At 40.6% G+C, this 12,807-nt stretch overlaps 1 protein-coding gene across 3 annotated transcripts in view; it reads left to right on the top strand.

The window, feature by feature from the left end:
- The first annotated feature begins 669 nt into the window (after positions 1–669).
- Positions 670–12,807, top strand: part of rbm28 (RNA binding motif protein 28) — an 895,251-nt gene continuing 883,113 nt past the window's right edge. For 2 of the 3 annotated variants that reach the window (XM_080438267.1, XM_080438266.1), the window contains exons 1-18: positions 670–992; positions 2,253–2,399; positions 2,521–2,654; positions 3,233–3,308; positions 3,643–3,735; positions 3,875–3,946; positions 4,130–4,223; positions 4,577–4,965; positions 5,062–5,128; positions 5,287–5,396; positions 5,498–5,571; positions 6,194–6,329; positions 6,493–6,557; positions 6,752–6,910; positions 7,483–7,632; positions 11,374–11,448; positions 12,170–12,284; positions 12,561–12,702. In XM_080438267.1, the coding sequence (XP_080294393.1) occupies positions 875–992; positions 2,253–2,399; positions 2,521–2,654; positions 3,233–3,308; positions 3,643–3,735; positions 3,875–3,946; positions 4,130–4,223; positions 4,577–4,965; positions 5,062–5,128; positions 5,287–5,396; positions 5,498–5,571; positions 6,194–6,329; positions 6,493–6,557; positions 6,752–6,910; positions 7,483–7,632; positions 11,374–11,448; positions 12,170–12,284; positions 12,561–12,702 (2,216 nt within the window). In that variant the 5' untranslated portion in view covers positions 670–874. The remainder of the gene's footprint in view (positions 993–2,252; positions 2,400–2,520; positions 2,655–3,232; positions 3,309–3,642; positions 3,736–3,874; positions 3,947–4,129; positions 4,224–4,576; positions 4,966–5,061; positions 5,129–5,286; positions 5,397–5,497; positions 5,572–6,193; positions 6,330–6,492; positions 6,558–6,751; positions 6,911–7,482; positions 7,633–11,373; positions 11,449–12,169; positions 12,285–12,560; positions 12,703–12,807) is intronic. The other variant, XM_080438268.1, reaches the window with a different exon arrangement.

Below are 12,807 nucleotides of genomic sequence, written 5' to 3'. Positions count from 1 at the left end.
AATTAAATCAAATTAATTTAATCTGCTATGGAAAAAAAAATATACACTCAAACATGCATACATACATTTTCTCCATCGTGCGGGAAAGCCTGCACGCAGCATTATTTCCTTTAGGGGGCGCTAATCAACAATTTCAGAAGAAGAAAAAATGATGACAACTTCCGCTGCTACTTAACATTTAGGGTTGCCATGTCGGCTTACTATAAGCGATTTTGGGCTTCTTTTTCTGTAAAGTTGTTGTAAATATTGGTAGTTGTGGGTTGTGGTAAAGTGTACTTGTTTCTAAAGAGTACTTGCTTATTTTGGGCTTGCTGTGTAATGTTGTTTAAACCAGTGTTTCTCAAACTTTTTCATGTGAAGGACCCCAAATTAAAATGTATTTGTCTGCAGAGTGCAGACCCCTTACTGAAAATATTTCATGCCAGGGACCACCATTCAAGATTTGTGTTGTTCAAATGTTTCAAAAAATATTCCACATTTTAAACATTTTCTTCAAGTAAAAAAAAAAAGAAGACCTACAAGCTCCTAGATTGGCTATTTTCAAGTAGCTAGTAGTGTATTATGTTTAAAGTCAAGGGCGAAGGGCTCGTTCTTTTGGGCTTGTTTTCATAGACCCGGTTGCTTGCTTCTCTCACAAAACCTGGCGACACTAACATCATGTCCAAGATGTCTGCCTCCACATGTAAACATGCGACGCGTTTTCTCTGAACAAGGCTGTCATTTTTTCAAGTTAAACATATTTATATTAAACATGTACTTGTCGCGGAAGACATTATATTGTTAGATAACACCTCGGTCTATAGTATCACCTACAGTTAACGTTTCTGTGTACGTTTTGACGTGTTGAGCAGTTAATCCACGCGTTAATCCAGCCATGCCTGTACGCACTCTATTCGTGAAGTCGTTGCCAGACTCTGCGACCAACGAGCATCTGGAAGAGATCTGCTCTGAGATCGGCCCCGTTAAGCAATGCTTCGTGGTCAACGAGAAAGGTGAGATTCATCATGATCTTGTAAAACCTTAAACCAATGTTGTGTCTCAGTCCAGTTGGTGGGAGAATGCCGACTATCGTCAGATTATGAGGCATGTCATCTTTTTCTAAGCACGAACGAATCTAATATTGAATTACAGTTTAGCTAAAACAAATCTCATTGTGGTTGGTATAACAGCAGCCCCATTACGAACCTCTCCTCATTGGTCCAGCTCCGAGAGGAGGTTCCACTGGGATCTCGACCGAAATCGGTGGAACACCGGCAAAGGGTCCGTGGATTACCCTTTTCGCCACAACGTATCCTAAAACTAATGGTAGTCCCCAAATTCTACACATGTTTTAGGATGGTCCGGAACCCTAACTTTTTAAATCGCTTATTTAGTTAGCCTGTGGCCAAGTTTTCCCCATTGTAGCCGAACTGCAGTACTGGCACCTGACGTAGGGGGTTCTTCCGAGTTGAATGGAAAACATGGCCACAGGCTGACTAAATAAGCGATTTAAACCGTTGTTTCACACCGGTCTAAAAAGTTAGGGTTCCGGAACATCCTTAAACATCTGTTGAATTTGGGGACTGCCATTAGTTTTTGGATACGATGTAGGGCGAAAATGGGGCTACGCTACAGTATAGCGGCAGCTCTGCTCTTGTCCAGCGCCTTAGCGAGTTCTCTCTAACGCTCTGTTAGAAGCTGTTAGTGCTATTCCCATGGACTGAAAATTCCACTACTGTCGTACTGTGCAAAGTCTCCAACTTTAGTAAAAAAAATAAAGGAAACTATTTCGCTACTCACCGAAACAAAGGCTGTTTGGTGTTGTAGAAAGACTATTCTCCACGGTGGGAAGCCTCTCAGCACCCCACCTTCTCTGTATAATACACTTTTTGGGCAGAAAATAGAATAGGTTCGCCAGAGGGAAATTATTTTTATTAACTCACCTGCGCCCTCTACAGATGTCAATGGTAATTTATATTGACCAGATCTGTAGAGGGCGCAGTGGAGCAAATCAAATAATTTCCATCTGGAGGACATATTTTATTTTCTGAGGTGAAAAAGTCAGACTTTTATGGAGTCTTGACTTTTGCTTTCGTATTTATGAAAGCAAAAGTCAGACCCGATAAAATCTATGTTAGTCTTGATCCAAGGTTATGATTAATAATTAATTGATTATTTTGTAATGACACATTTTGTAATATTTAAATTAAAATGTCTTTGAATTTGATATATTGCATATTTATGGTTATTATTTAAATCATCATCCATGCCAGGCACACAAAAATGTCGGGGATTTGGGTATGTCACCTATGCCATGGAGGAGGACGCACAGCGTGCCTTGAAAGAAACCCTGCAGTACGATGGACAGAGGATATCTCTCTCACTGGCAAAGAAGAAAATAGTTGACAACAAGAAAGTAGGTGAGTTGTAACAGGTCCAACAACTCTAAAGAGACTGACTTAGAAGAGTGCTTAAAAAAAGCATCTTCTGTCATCCTTGCTAACCAAGGTGTAAAATGGATTGTGGGTTGCTCTTATTTAGCGTCAAAGGAGCCCCCTCCAGCACCAAGTGGAAAGGAGCCGAAATCCGATGGAAGCGGAAAGGAGCAGAAATCCAGTGGATTACGAAAAAACCAGCTGAAAGCAAGGCTTATCATTAGGAATCTCAGTTTCAAGGTATGCAGCTACTGTGTGGAAATGTGTTCTAACTAACATGTATTTATCATTTGGTTAAATATTTATATTTAGTTGTTCTTAAGTGTGCATTGTTATGGAAATTCCACTGGACGCTTCTGATATTTGTCAAATCACTCTTGATCTGGCTTAGCACCAGAAAGCACATCGTAATCTCTGCAAACATTGGACAGTTATATTGTTTATTCTACGGGGCTGCCCTTATCTGTTCTTCACAAACACATGAAGTAGGGTTGCAACTATCGATTAGTGATTATTTTGTCGATTACTTTCTCTGATAATCGAATCATTGCAATTTGTCTTATTAACCACTTAAGCCTTATTGTATACTTACAACAGTAAGTATACAATGGTGTCACAGAAAAATCCCGGAAATAGTTGATCTACAAGCTCACAACACGTTGTGAAGCGACACGTGAGCTTGGCGATTATAGTATTAAAATAGATTAATTGTATAATTTCATTAAATTGATTAGTTTGATTAACTGCTGCACCCCTAAGATGAAGCAAACTCAGTATTGTACCTGTAGTAAATTAATTAAAGTGTTTTCTTGTTAAAGTGCTCAGAGAATGAACTGAAGCAATCCTTTGGCGAGCATGGAAAAGTGCTTGAGGTCAAAATTCCCCTCAAACCAGGTAAATACGTATGTTCTCGACACATTCGACTGTGTATGTATTAGCTGCTATGTTGCTATGTGTTAGATATTTATTTGCACATGTCTGGAACTGCTGCATATTGATAAGCTAATGTATGTTTTATTATATTATTATTATCTCTTCTCTTAATATATTATTACGTTTAGGATGTTGCACAATTTTGCTGCTTGTACTTGTATAAGTTAGTGACAAATAAAACCCTGTCTTTTGAAAAAATTGTGAATGCTGCTTTGGGTGTTACAGCAAATTTGAATTATTATGATAATAACTTAATCATGCCCTTAATGTTTCTTTTTTACCATTCTTTACATAGATGGGAAGATGAGAGGATTCGCTTTTGTCCAGTTTAAGAGCGTGTCTGAGGCTGGGAAAGCACTGAACGCTATGAACCTAAAGGAAATAAAAGGTTAGTGACCGAAACCTTTATCTCTGTAGATGCCAAAACATTGTGTTTTGTTCATGGTCTCGCTTCATAAAAGAAGAAACTTGATTCAATGTGTACAGTGTAAATGTGATTCTATGAGGTTTGTGTGTTTGTTTGACAGGACGAACAGTAGCAGTGGATTGGGCTGTGGCTAAGGACAAGTATGTTGCCACACAACCGCCATCCAAAGCAGGTAATGGCTGGCTCATACTTCACGTAGCTTAAACGGTTACATGTATTTATATTGGCTAGAGCAAAACCAGTTATGATTTATTAAATACAATGGATTTTATTTTCCTTTTGAACATTTGGATATATGAATACAAGACGATGTACATTGTTACAGTTGAAATAATGAGTTTTATTTCCGCCATAGCGCCTGCAAAATCACAGGAAGTAAATGCAGATCCTGCGTCATCTGAGAGTGACTCTGAAGAAGAAGAGGAGGAAGAAACACCTCCAAAGAAAAAGTAGGAAACTGAAACTTATTGAGATTCATGATTGTACAGTATCTGTCAAGATATTTGGTATAGGTCAGCGGTTCAACATTTACATGTCAAGGACCACCATCTAAAAAGAGACTCCCAATAAAAGAGGCTGTGTGTTTCAAAATGATTCAAAAATAGCAGATTGACCAGCTCACAACGCGTTTCATTGTGACTCGTTGTGAGCTGGTAGAAGAGGGATGTTAATAGAAATATTTCAGTCTGTCAGTGTTTGACTTTATAAATTGCTTGGAAAGAATCCACAGAGAAAGTTGTACTGTTGAATTTTTGCCCTGATGACCTTGGTGAAGTCTCACAAGTTTGTGTCCTCGTCACAGAGTATCTGCTAAACAAGCTGTAAAGAAGGTGGAGGAGTCCCCGAAACCAGCTGCAAAGAAGGTGGAGGAGTCTCCGAAACCAGCTAAGAAGAAGGCGAAGGAGTCCCCAAAACCAGCTGTGAAGGAGTCCCCAAAACCAGCTGCGAAGGAGTCCCCAAAACCAGCTGTGAAGGAGTCCCCAAAACCAGCTGTGAAGAAGGTGAAGGAGTCCCAAAAACCAGCTGTAGAGGAGTTGCCATCGGAAGACGAAGATGACGGTGAAGACCAAGACAGTGAGGAGGAAGATGATGATGAAGACGATGACAGAAATCTTGATTCTGAGGATGACGATGATGATGACGACGATGATGATGATGATTACGACGACGACGATGATGATGATGAATCGGGTATGTTTCTCTACCAATCACTCTTGTTCTCTGATATTTGTTAGCTTGGAAATGTGACGTTTTTTCACTTTTCACTTCACTGCCCTTTCTCTCTAGGTCAGAAGAAACCACCAAGGAAAGCTCTTCCTTCAGACGTGAATCAGGGCAGAACGGTCTTCATCAGGTTTGTAGCCCTCCTCCACCATGTTCTTAACCATGGGTCTTGTATACTTGACTAGTTTTACCGTTTTTATTTTCGGTTTGGCTCATCGTTAAAAAAAATTCGCACCTTTTTCATTCACCCATGTTGATGATGGCTGTTTACCTTTCACTGATTTTTAGGAACCTCTCCTTTGACACTGAGGAGGAAGCGCTGGAGGAGATTCTTCTAAAATTCGGAGAACTGAACTACGTTAAGATCGTTGTCCACCCAGACACAGAGCACTCCAAAGGTCAGTCTGCAGTGCCCGAGTAAAACTCTTTGCTTGATTTTAGAAAACGGGTTTGATTTTTTGTTTTGTCATTCGGGTTGATTGATTTATTTTTTTGCTAGGTGTTGCATTTGCCCAATTCAAGAGGAAAGATGCTGCAGACAAGTGTATCGCCACGGCAGAGGACGAGGCAGAGGTAAGATGCAACATCCGGATGGATTGTTACTTTGGATCACTGATTGGAAATATTCTAGTGCAGGGGTCTTCAACGTTTTTTCAGGCCAAGGACCCCCTTAGCTGAGAGAGAGATGAAGCAGGGACCCCCCACTACATATTGTATAAACTTGTGACAGCTTCATAGACTTCAACTTCACTATCATCAGTGTATGTTGGATTAATGTGTATTTTCAGACATTTAACCCACTTGAACCGTCAATACTTAGTCTGCTCTTTTTTCCCCCTCTACACCAAACCTCTTTGCCAAAAATAGCAGATCTACAAGCTCACAACGCCTCGCAGGCGTTGTGAGCTTGTAGATCTACTATTATTGGCTAATGTTCCACTCAGAATAGGAATGCTAGGGTTCAAGTGGTTAATGTAAAAAAACATGATCCTATCACACAAAGATTTGGGGGCCCCCCTGTTGTAACTCTGAGGACCCCCTAGGGGTCCCGGACTCCCTGTTGAAGACCCCTGTTCTAGTGTATTGGTAGTATATACATGCAGATGTGTTGTATCGTGGAACATATGCATTGTCCTGTTGTGTGTGTGTATATAGTCAGTGATCTTACTTGCCTAACTTCCGATGTTCCGTTCAGAACGGTGGAATCCGAGCAGACGGCAGAAAGCTGATCATCGTGGCAGCGGTGACCAAAGACGACGCTGTCAAGTTGAAAACCACGAAGGTGAAAGTTGAAACGGGCACCAGGAACCTCTACCTGGCCAGGGAGGGCAGTGAGTAAACCCTATACTTTGACCCCTCTCATCACACCTCATCGTGCAACCAATAATTATGTCTGTATTCTGTAAATAAGATGATGCACCACCTGTGCCTGCATCCTGTCAGTCAGAACACTTCCTCACCCTCTCTGTTCCTCTCTCCATCTTATCTGTCCAGTGATCCGTGAAGGTACCAAAGCTGCAGAGGGTGTCCCTGCAACAGATATGGCCAAGAGGATGAGAGTAAGGACCATTTCTCTACAATATCTATACATAATAATGTTGATGTAACTATGATAGTCTTAATTTGTATAGCACCTTTCATACAATAATTATGCATTATATAGTACAGCTTACTGCGCTCGTCTGTTAACTTCACACTCGGAAGCATTAAGACAAATATTGCTTTGAGACCCATGCTTTGCTTGCATTTTCAGTTTGAAGAGTTGAAGAGGACAAAGCTTAAGGATCTCCAGGTGTTCGTGTCAAAGACTCGCTTGTGTGTCCACAACCTGCCCAAGTCGACGGACAACAAAAAACTCAGAGCACTCTGTCTGAGTGCAGCCAAAGCAAGCATGGGAGCCCGCATCACTGAGGTGAGGAAAGATGACATTTTACGCATTGATCTTTTCTCAACCGTCTCCTGCCACTAGAGCAGTGGTTCTCAAACTTTTTCATGTCAAGGACCCCCAAAATGATATGTATTTGGCCGCGGACCCCCATCTCAAATATTTTGCTCCAGGGACCCCCAGAAGCAAAGATTTGAGTTACAAATGTTTTCTTTAAAAAAATATATATTCAAAAGGTTTGCACAAATGTTCACGATTTTTCAAAAATATCAGATCTACAAGCTCATAGCGCGGCACTCTGTGCCGCGCTATGAGCTTGTATATCTGCTATTTTTGAATAGCCAAAGTATAAAAGGTTAAAGTGGCTAAAAGTATTGTGACGCTATATTAACACATTTAGCTGGGGACCCACTGGAACCCCCCCGTGGACCCCTGGGGGTCCCCGGACCCCACTTAGAGGACCAATGCACTAGAGGATTTGTAAAAAACGTGCCGGTCCAGATGTGCTAATGGGACATAACTGAACTGGATAGGTACCTCTTTTGTCCACTAGGTGGTACTGTTTTACTATTTACTGTAATCCCTTTCTTTCTCCCTAGTGTCGGGTGATGTACGACAGGAAGCCGCAGAAGGGTCAGGTGTTGGGACTGTCCCTGGGTTACGGCTTTGTCGAGTTCCAGGCCCACGAGCATGCCCTCAGCGCACTTCGACACCTAAACAACAACCCTGACATCTTCGGCGCTCACAAGGTACGTGTGATGTAATGCGTTTGTGCGCGCAAGTGTGTGCAATGCATGCATCTGCGCTTGTGTATGTGAGAAAGCTGGAACATTGCTGAATTTTTATAAAGATTAGAACAGCAGTGAGAATGAAAAACAGGAGAGATACAGATACACATAAGCATCAAGAACCAAACCAAGACACATAAGAATAAGAATACATTAATATACTGAGCTGCTGGCCCTGGATCTTTGAATTAGTGAACAGTACAATCTATCAATATGTAAACAAATTAATATATGTACAAACTATCAACAATGAATATTACAATGGATATGTGTACACTATACAGTCTTATCAACAATGAATATGATAATTTATTAATACTGTATGCCGTCCCTAATGTACTGTCTAGAAGTCCACGTGCAAGTTTGCCAGAATCCATGCAGGAGTCAGTACTCAAAAGTCAGTAGCAGACAGTGTAGGTCTTAAAGTTCTCAAATGGGGGCACAAAGGACTGGCCAAGGTGTACAGTGGTGTGTGGACGAGGGATGGGTCTATGGAAGAATGTGCTACTCGTCTTTACTAGCTCATCACGGAGGGGATGGGAGGATTCATCAGGATTGAGTCAAGCTTCCTCCCCCTCCACAACCACCCCCATGTTGTCCGTTTTAACCAACTACGGAGCTTCCTTACCAGCTTGTTGGCATTGTAGTGGCGGAAGAACCTATGCAGGAGAGTAAGAAAGGCCTCTGGATTAGAGAGAGGCCCAGGGCCTCTGTGTGCAGAAAATGATGATTCATGCATAAAAAGTAGTTGGAGTACAGATACTTTGTTTACTCTTACTCTGCTTGCTTACTTAACCCATTAAGACCTGGAACTGTCATTTTTACAGCATTATTTTACACTTAGGGCTATTTAAAAATAGCAGATATACAAGCTCATAGCGCGGCACCGAGTGCCGCGCTACGAGCTTGTAGATCTGCTATTTTTGAAAATTTTTGAAAATGTGTGCAAATCTTTGAATATATATATATTTAAAGCGAACATTTTTAACTCAAATCTTTGCTTCTGGGGGTCCTTGGAACAAAATATTTTGATGGGGGTCCGCGGCCAAATACATATCATTTTGGGGGTCCTTGACATGAAAAAGATTGAGCACCACTGATATAGAAACATACGTTTTTCAGAATACTGTTGAGCTTTAGGAGACATGTAGAATCGGCTTCAGGTCTCAATGGGTTAAAGTAGTAAGGGAGAGAAGATGGCTCCCACAGGAGTTGATGGGACACAAGAGGCAGATCATGAGTTTTAACACACTAGGTCAAAGTGAATTTATGGGGAAATGTATGTATTTTGTTATACCTAGAAATCTCGTGCAGATAACCATATGGCCTAGTCACAAGATGGTTAATATTGCCTAATATTAAGAAATGGATGAGAAGAGTAGTAGGAGCCTACTACTGACAGATGGGGGTCATGTTGAAGGACCTAAGACTCCTCAGAAAGAACGGCTTGCTCTGTTCCTTCCTGTAGGGGGCATCAGTGCAGTCCAGTTTTTTTTACTTTGTTTATTTGATTTTCCACAGAAGCATTCAACATCAAAAGTTGGTACTTATACAGTCACGTAAAAGCTTCCTCCAGCGCAATCCAAATACAGAAATTACAGTAAACAGATTGCATTATTACCCAAAAACATACAGGAAATGCAGGTTAAATACAAATGTAACAATTATAAAAAACAGACAAACACAGACAGAACAAAACAACATCAGTCAAACAGTACATATCCATGACACATATAAATCCGCTTTACAGCACAACACCCTCGCCACAGCAAGCCCATCATGTCAACGTTCCACCACACCTCACGTATCCGTATCCCCAACGAGAGACGGATTCAAATTATGGACCCCATACCTTCCCAAACTTACTGGAGGAGCCAATCAATGAGAATCTTATCTTTTCTAGTTTTAGACAGTGCAAGATGTCTCTTATCCAATGAGTGTGAGGGGGGGAAGTAGGTGATTTCCAATTAATTAAAGGGATATTTCACTTTCAAAAAAACTTTTGGTCATTTTATCATCTACTCAGGCCTTTCTGAACCCCCCAGACAGTTTTTAAGTTGCTTGATTCATTATTTAGATATTTGATATTCATTTTATCAGACACGCCCCCTTCCTATACAAACCCATTGTAACTTCAAACTCCATTTTAACCATGTTAGATTCATCAAAAACACCTGTCCTTGGTTCTGGTGACTCACCCTGCCCTCCTAATGCGTGAGGGGGCCGTGTTTTTCCGATTACTTTTTCCATTTATTTTATTTAAATTTTCTATTGTATTTTATTTTTTTAATTTTCCAAAAAAAATATAAAAAATAAATGAAAAAAGTAATTGAAAAAACACAGCCCCCTCACGCATTAGGAGGGCAGGATGAGTCAGCAGAACCAAGGACTGGTGTTTTTGATGAATCTAACATGGTTAAAATGAAGTTTGAAGTTACAATGGGTTTGTATAGGAAGGGGGCGTGTCTGATAAAATGAATATCAAATATCTAAATAATGAATCAAGCAACTTAAAAACTGTCTGGGGGGCTCACAAAGGCCTGACTGAGTAGATGATAAAATGACCAAAAGTTTTTTTGAAAGTGAAATAACCCCTTTAAGATGAGTGTCCTAGCCAATAGAGTGACAAAAACCAAAACATCCTTTTCCAATTTAGAGAGCGAGGGCAGTGTGGGATAAACCCCAAACAGAGCACCCAAAGGAGTAGGCTCCACCCTTTGCCCCCACTATCCACCTCCACTTCTTCTGAACAGCCCTGCCCGCCTCATTGTCACCTGCATGAAATGGCTCTGATCCCTGTTGGGATGTGCGTGCTTCCCTTTGGACTCTTCTTCCTGTTGAACAGGGCTTTAATGTTGGGAGAGCAGCGTACCTTTTTCGGTTGGTACAGTGCTCTTCTCACATAATAATACAAAATCCATAATACAGTACAGGAGAGTCCATCAATTTCATCATCGTTGACCGTCTCAGTTCATTCAGTTCATTTACAGGTTCATTGAACTTGGTGTGATTGCTGTCACATTGATTTAGAAGTGTGAGTGACATCATATTGACAATGTCAGTGAAAATGGCCAATTACAGATAGTTCTGCCAATGTAAATATTGACAATCTCAGAGACAATTGCCAATCGCAGATAGTACTGCCAATGTAGATGCTGTGGTAATCCACAAGTAATTTCCTAAATATGGGTTTAAATGGTAAAAAAAAAAAAGAATACATCTGTTCTCCCTCCTGTGCATGTAGGCTACTGTATGGTCCATTTGTACATCTAGTCTGACTATCGAACCTAAAACTGAGCTGCAATAATGAAAGCTGCCTACATAGATAATCACATGGCCTTAGCCCACATACATATACTATGGTCCCCATTGAATCTGAGATGATGTTGGTGATGACAAATTTGAGAGAAATGTTGGCACACTCGTAGACTCATTCCCTCCCCTATTTTGGGCATGTCATTATAGGTGAAATGCCTAAACGAGTTGCAGCTGTTTATTTTTGTATGTTTTAAAATAGCAGATCTTCAAGCTCGACCTGTTGCAATGTGACACGTTGTGAGCTGTCGGAACGGCAATTTCCGTTATTTATCGTGCAACAAAGTATTTGGACAAAAGTACCGTAATTAATATAACTAACATTCCATAAAGCAAGCTGGTCTAGCTGTGTTTGGTGAGTTCTTTATGCCTTTTCTGTCATTGCAGAGGCCCATTGTCGAGTTTTCTCTTGAGGATGGAAGGAAGCTTAAAATGAAAGAACTACGGCAACAGAGAAACAAGGTTTGTCTTTTCACGTGCCATGAATACTTACTTTGGAAATTGTGTTAATCATTAGAGTAAATGGCAACAAAATACCTTCCCACTCAGCCACCCACATGACACATCTCCCTACATATATAGGGATGGGTTGTTTAAACTGTTAATTGTGTACATGAAGAATCTGTTTAAGACCTATTAACAAAAAGTAAATCATATCTTTTTGTTTTTCAAAGTGACCATAGACAGTTTTCAGACTGTATTTAATAGAGTAATTAGTTCTACAGGCGTTTCCTTCTAATGTGGGACATGCACTGCTTCAAGGTGCAGACATATGCTGCTAGTTAGTTAATTTTAGCCTGTTGGATTCATCCAACATATATACAGTATTAAATCCAATGTTGCTGGCCACATATAAACTCCAGGTAAGTTTCATTGTAGTTTTTAAACGGAAGGATTTGATGTGAGACCAAAGATTATAAAGATACGTCTAGGAAACCACACTGCAGTGGAAAACATTTCCAGAAAGACAGATGACTGTTTAACTTTATTTGGACGCTGTTCTCCTTGCTCTGCTTGTAATGAGACATCTGGCTTTGCTGCGTTAAGTAACGTCATGCTATGTACAATACAATATATACATGTATATACTGTATATGTGTGTGTATACAGCGTTCAATATATATGTACATTCATATTACTATTACATCGCTATAACAAACTGTACATGGAAACGTTTCACTAGGAATATTCCAGAAACGGGCCGCTGAGTGGAGCCAATGCTCAGGTCGTTGGAGCTGGACCTAAAACTGGACCTAAAACCCAGCCCTCGTCACCATGGCAGGCTGGGAAGAACAAAGGTATGGTGACAAATGTTTGTTCATCTTTTTTTTTCCAATATCAGGAACACATTACACAGTAATGCCTCACCACACATTTTAAATCTTTGTGTTCATCTTTTTTTTACAACTTCATTCCAATATCAGGAACACATGTGACAGTCATGATTCACCACACATTCTAAATCTTAGTATTGGCACTCACCCCAAATTTGTTAGAAATGCATTCTGTTCTGTTGTATATAGCACACGTTAACAATTAGAATTGACATTGTTCCCCGCTGTGTCTCTGTGCAGCAGCTGGTCCCCAGAAATGGAGCCAAGGCAAACATCACTCGGGCTTCCAGACCAACCCTGTGGTGGAACATGTTGAATTTGAAGATGGAAAGAAACGGAGGAAGGTTCTGCCCCTCCCATCGCACCGAGGGCCCAAGAACAGGTACTTAAAAACAAAATGACACTTTGATAGTGGTTTGAGTTGTGTCGTTACCTTGCCGTTATTTTGCCATGACGTAAACTCCAAATATTGGTGAGATATGTTCCA

This window comes from Gymnoscopelus braueri (genome assembly GCF_963280865.1).
Source record: "Gymnoscopelus braueri genome assembly, chromosome: 9".
Classification (NCBI taxonomy): domain Eukaryota; kingdom Metazoa; phylum Chordata; class Actinopteri; order Myctophiformes; family Myctophidae; genus Gymnoscopelus; species Gymnoscopelus braueri.
This window is presented reverse-complemented; position numbering and strand designations above follow the sequence as displayed.